Source organism: Phalaenopsis equestris, unplaced genomic scaffold (genome assembly GCF_001263595.1).
Source record: "Phalaenopsis equestris unplaced genomic scaffold, ASM126359v1 Scaffold000002, whole genome shotgun sequence".
Taxonomy (NCBI): domain Eukaryota; kingdom Viridiplantae; phylum Streptophyta; class Magnoliopsida; order Asparagales; family Orchidaceae; genus Phalaenopsis; species Phalaenopsis equestris.
In genome coordinates, this window is record NW_018164444.1 from 62,620,151 (window position 1) to 62,625,789 (window position 5,639).

The 5,639-nt window shown below is 35.8% G+C and overlaps 1 protein-coding gene across 2 annotated transcripts; it reads left to right on the forward strand.

The window, feature by feature from the left end:
• The first annotated feature begins 2,651 nt into the window (after positions 1 to 2,651).
• On the forward strand, positions 2,652 to 4,807 carry LOC110037394 (geraniol 8-hydroxylase-like). 2 transcript variants are annotated; one of them, XM_020742043.1, is made up of 4 exons: positions 2,652 to 3,494; positions 3,573 to 3,676; positions 3,771 to 4,390; positions 4,570 to 4,807. In XM_020742043.1, exons 1-3 carry the CDS (start codon positions 2,801 to 2,803, stop codon positions 4,386 to 4,388), a joined length of 1,416 nt encoding a protein of 471 aa, XP_020597702.1. In that variant the 5' UTR covers positions 2,652 to 2,800; the 3' UTR covers positions 4,389 to 4,390; positions 4,570 to 4,807. The 2 variants fall into 2 exon arrangements, with proteins under 2 accessions (XP_020597702.1, XP_020597696.1); XM_020742037.1 differs by having other exon boundaries at positions 2,653 to 3,676.
• The last annotated feature ends 832 nt before the right edge of the window (positions 4,808 to 5,639 follow it).

A 5,639-nucleotide genomic window follows, 5' to 3' on the forward strand; every position in this document is an offset into this window, starting at 1 on the left:
TATATATATATATTAATTTATAGTTTTACTAATGCATCATAAATCTTGAAACTCTCATGCATGAATTAATGAAAAATTGGGATTTAAATATAGAACTAATATTTAAACAGTATTGTAAATTATAATTTAGCATAACAACATTAACTGATTGATATAATTTATAATAAAAATAACATGCCCGAATTATTAAATCATTTTCATGAAATTTTTGGGTGAAATACTACAAATTTCTTACAAGAAGGCAACAATAACATTGAAGATTTCATACAATAAGATAAAACAAGCTCTGGTATAATTTATGAGGGATAATTCTTTATTTGAAAAAACTAAGAGGGAAAAAAAAATATTAAGTCTCCCCTTAATTGAAATAATTCCTCTTGTGGTATATTTTGGACCATTATTTTTATTAGAGATGTGACAATATATTACGAACTCAAGAATATGACTTGGTGGTGGTAGGTGATAGTAATGAGCATTAGCCTTGTTAGTAAAGAGTGTATTAACGTCATTGTTAATGACATACATCAATGTTCTTACTAAGAAAGTGCGTTAGAGTTTATCAATATTATTACCAATTGATCTTATGACGGCGTGCATTAATCTTCTTATAGCATGCTTTGAGATTAATGTAAATGATGTGGGCATCGACCTTATTGACAAATGTATGCATAAAACCTAATCTCAATGTTGACAAACAAGATTAGTGCTTGTGATGTATTGGGCACTCAAATCTTTCAGATCATATCTAAAATATCTCCATTTTAAATTTAGAAGTGGAACAGGCGCCTTTTATCCATAGGTCAGGTGGCAGGCATGTAAATAATTTAAGTTTAGCTGTTAAATATGTAAATACATAAGAATTTAATGGTGTATATGTATGTAAATCTGCCAAATTTTTAATATAATATCTATGGTTGGGCCACTTTCAGCAAAACTTAATTATGCCATACAAAATTGAATGCTTCAGCCAACTTTTCGGTATATCGATCACAAAATTAAAAACCATAGATTTTTGGGGGGCTTGATTCCAGCCAATGCATCCACCTAATCAACAATGTGTTACATGCATATTTATTCAATGGTGGAACAAATTAGGGATGACAAGATGAACATTCTTATGTGTTAAATTTGAGATGATCAATAACTGAAAATCCTTCACTGGTTGATGTGAGTATCAAGAATTTATTTTTATTGAACCTGCAATTTAACTTCTCTGTTAATTAAAAAGAGTCAATATAATAAATCAATAATGCATACCTTTTCAGGAAAAAAATAAAAATATTAGTCCTTAATTTCTTTTGATTCTGATAAATTTGAATTTATTTCTATATTGTTTTATGATATTATTAAAATTTATTTTAAATATGAGGATTAAATATAAATTTCATAGAAAAAATATATAAAATAAATTTAATACATACATACATACATACGTGTGTGTCTGTGTGTGTCTATATATATATATATAATATATATAATTGTTTGACCTAAATATTGTATTAATAATGCAATCACTAAAATTAATTTGTTGCGAGTACTAGTACTTTCAGACTGTGAAATTGGACTTGCCCGAAAATAGGGGGCAACTGAAACGTTACTAACAAATTTTAATTAGCTGGCAAGAATCATGAGGCATGACATGGATCTCGAGACAATCTTTTAAGAAATAATTGTTCAAACTGATTAGCTCGATGAGACGAATCCAATGATACGAAAAATAGTTCAATCTGAGTCAAATGAAGCTCAGATCAAGTCATTAAAGTACACTTGAAAGTTTTCTGGAAATATTTAGAAGATTAAATGAATGTCAAATCTAGCAGATCCATAGTCGAATCAAGGGACTTGATAAGATGGATCCAGTGAGTCCAAGATTGCTCAATTTTGACATTGTTAAGGCACCCAAATGTCCATAAAACGTCGTCTGATCGAAAAAAGTTCTCTGGATCTTCCAATCAAAGTGTTTCATATTCCTGCATTAATTGCACCCAGAACACTATAAATAGTGTTTCACCCCTCTCATGAGTAAGAAGAGAGCTTCAGGCTTAGAAATAACTTGAAGCTTTGAGAATGAACTGAAGTCCAGCACCACTCATGCCACCGTTGATAGCTGCCTACCGCCATTGACCATCACTGACTACCATCAGTCATTGACGACTGCTGTCGATGACAATTGTCGATCTCCACCGATCACAATTGATTGCTGTCCACTTCTTACAACAAGTTCATTTGCATGTCGACGATGTAATTAGGAAGACTTTGTAAGTATTTCTCAGCTACCTGACAAGAGACTCTGTAATCATCAAATTATAGTGGAGTTTTCCATCTAGAAGTCCCCGTGATTTTTTCTCTTTACGGGTTTTCCACATAAAAATTTTTTGTATCGCTACTGATTATTTTCTTTTATATGAGTGTGTGTTTAATTCTCATACAACGCGAAGACGATCATCCAATGTACTACCGTAGCGAATTTTTTAGCATACAACAATTATATTATTAAACAGCTATTTTAAAAATAAAAAATAATTGATGCCAAACATGCTCTACATCTTAAAAAAAATCTAAGCCGGCCGGCACGGCTTATGCTATCTGCAGACAAAGTAAGCAACTGGTCGACGGGATAAATAAATAAATAAATTTGGGGTGGAGGTTACACTTATGAATAAAACATTGATAACTTAAAAATATTGCCAAATGCCAATAGAAGTCCGCCCTATGATATGCTCAAGGCTTCATTACAACCCTATATATACATTCTACCGAGCTTTGCTATTCCCAACTTCTGTGCTTCATAATTCTCCAAATGGCAGAGCTGCTTCATTATGTTCTATGGTCGATCTTCTTCGTCACAGCCATCGCAATACTTCTTAGACGCAGATCCTCGAGGAACTTAGCTCTTCCTCCGGGTCCAAGACCGCTTCCGCTGCTAGGCAACCTTCTCGAGCTAGGCCAAAATCCCCACCGCTCGTTCGCCCTTCTTGCCCGAACCCATGGACCAGTCATGTATCTCAAGCTGGGCAGCCTCCACACAGTAGTCATTTCCTCTCCAGCCTCCGCAAAAGAAGTTTTTATAACAAAAGATCACTCCACCTGCGGCCGACAAGTCCCAGATGTCATTCAAGACGTCGGTCACCACCTGGTCTCCGTAGTATGGTTGCCCCCAAACCAATCATGGAGATATCTCCGCACTCTCATGAAGGCCAATCTCTTCAACGCACAGTCTCTCGATGCAACCCAACTCCTTCGCCGGCAAAAGGTTCGAGAACTCATCGCATATATCAACGGGAAGAATGGGGAGGCCGTGCACATTGCTCGGGCAGCGTTCTGCACTGTTCTCAATTTGATATCGACCACCTTTTTGTCCATTGATATGATAGATATTTTCAAGTCGGAATCAGCACAGGATTTAAAGGATTTGATGTCGGGGATAATGGAAGAGTTGGGGAGACCGAACCTCTCGGACTTCTTCCCCTTTCTAGCTCCGATAGATCTGCAAGGTCGAAGGCGCCGTTTTACCGCATACTTTAAAAAGTTCAATGATTTTTTCGATGAAGTGATAGAAAATAGATTGGCAGGAGGTGGTGGAAGAAAGAATCATGACATCTTAAGTGCGCTTCTTCAACTAAGCCGAGAAGAAAATTCCAAGCTTAGCAGGAAAACCATAATATCCTTTCTCATTGTATATACTCTGGCTATATCCGCGGGAAGTAATTTTCTAATTTTCACTATATACTCTCATTAGTAGAATGGATTTCTTGTTTTTAATTTAATAGGATTTATTTGTCGCTGGAAGTGACACCAGCACGACTACGCTAGAGTGGGCAATGGTGGAATTGCTTCGTAGGCCAGAACTGATGGCCAGGGCTCGAGACGAAATTGCAACAGTCATCGGGCTGGAGAGAGAAGTGGAAGAGTCAGACATCTCTAGACTACCATTCCTCCAAGCGGTTTTGAAGGAGACACTCCGTTTTCATCCGCCGGCTCCACTTTTGGTGCCTCACAAAACAGAGGAGAGGACGGAGATAAATGGCTATACAGTGCCGAAGAACAGTCAGGTGCTTGTGAACGTGTGGGCGATAGGTCGAGACGAGCAGGTTTGGGAGAATCCGGATTGCTTCATGCCGGAAAGGTTCGCCGGAGGGTGTGAAATTGATTTCCGCGGACACCACTTTGAGCTCTTGCCGTTTGGTTCAGGACGGCGGATCTGTCCGGGCATGCCATTAGGTGTTCGGATGGTGCAGCTTATGCTTGCCTCACTCCTACAGTCCTTCGAGTGGAGTTTGCCAGACGGAATGAAGCCCGAGGATTTGGATCTCACCGAAAAGTTTGGTCTCTCAACCGCCTTGGCTGCTCCCCTTAAAGCTATAGCTACTCCTACCAAACACAATTAAAGGTTAGTTTCAATCAATTTTTTGTTTCAACGTGTTAAATAATTTGTATTCTATTGCTATCCGGCTCGTTAAATAACTGGGATGTGATTTCATTAGTTGAGATATTCAGTCGGATTCTCGCACATTATCTAAATTTTCAAAAAAACTATAATTTATTGAACTCTTATGCTTTTGGTTGCAGGATTTTGGAGATCAAGCAGCGAGCTTCAACACCACTTACGTCCATGTACGATGCTACTAAAAATTACCGACAAATATTTTAATTAGGCACAATAAACCATTCATAAGGGATCAGAAATAACAACCGAGAGATTTATGAAAGTTACCAACGGTCGGAAATAGGCTAATTTGCTACAGTGATATTTTGGAATTACTTTCAACCATAATTACAGAAATTAAACGCCGGGTTGATTATTTTAGAAACTCCTCTCAAAATTACATAGAATGTGTTATCTAAATAAGTATAAAGTATAATAACTAGCAAATTCTGTTGTGGTGTGGACGAGCTAAAGGTGCGTTTGGGGTAGCTGCAGCTTATCCAGCTGATCTGGATAAGTAGTTTATACTAATAATATGTTGATCAGCGGTTGATCTTGATAAGTTGTCTGGCTATATTCTGGATAAATGATAATTCCACTCCTTTTCTGGATAATTTGTTTAGATGTTTGGTTCATGCGATTAGAAACAGTTAATTTGCAGTTTTTTGTAGATAAAAGATAATTCAAATATTATAAATTTTTAATTTCAAAAAATTATTTTTAATATATGTGTAACATAAATTCTACTCAATAATTTACATTTTACACTAATTTTAAGATAAATTAATTAAATTTTAATTTATTAACAAAATTACATGTCGTCACACTTAAAATATATAAGCTAAATGAATCATTTTTTTTTTGTATTGCATCTTATCTAAGAAATAAAATTTGATTTTTATATTTATATGAATTTACCTATATTTGAAAAACCGTGATATTTTTTAAAAATGTTTGTAATAATTCGAACAAAAAACATGACCCGCGGGGGTCGTTCAGCGGGTCGCGTGTTTAAAAAATCTAAAACTGTGTTTCTACATAATGTCAATAAGCGCGATCCAAACATAACTGCGGCGTTTTCAAAACTCCGTCCGCATTTATAAGCTGCCCCAAAAGGTCCCAAGTTAACTAAATAGGATTTTTACTGACGCGGCTAGAAAATTGCATCAGGGTTAAAGTATAATCAATTTTACTTAATAAATAACATAAATGA

What these genes read in the sequence shown, in the direction of transcription:
- LOC110037394 (XM_020742037.1), top strand. Translation starts at nt 2,801, where the DNA reads ATGGCAGAGCTGCTTCATTATGTTCTATGGTCGATCTTCTTCGTCACA. An exon ending in CCATAATATCCTTTCTCATT is followed by an intron (nt 3,677 to 3,770) that starts GTATATACTCTG and finishes TTAATTTAATAG; the next exon opens with GATTTATTTGTCGCTGGAAG.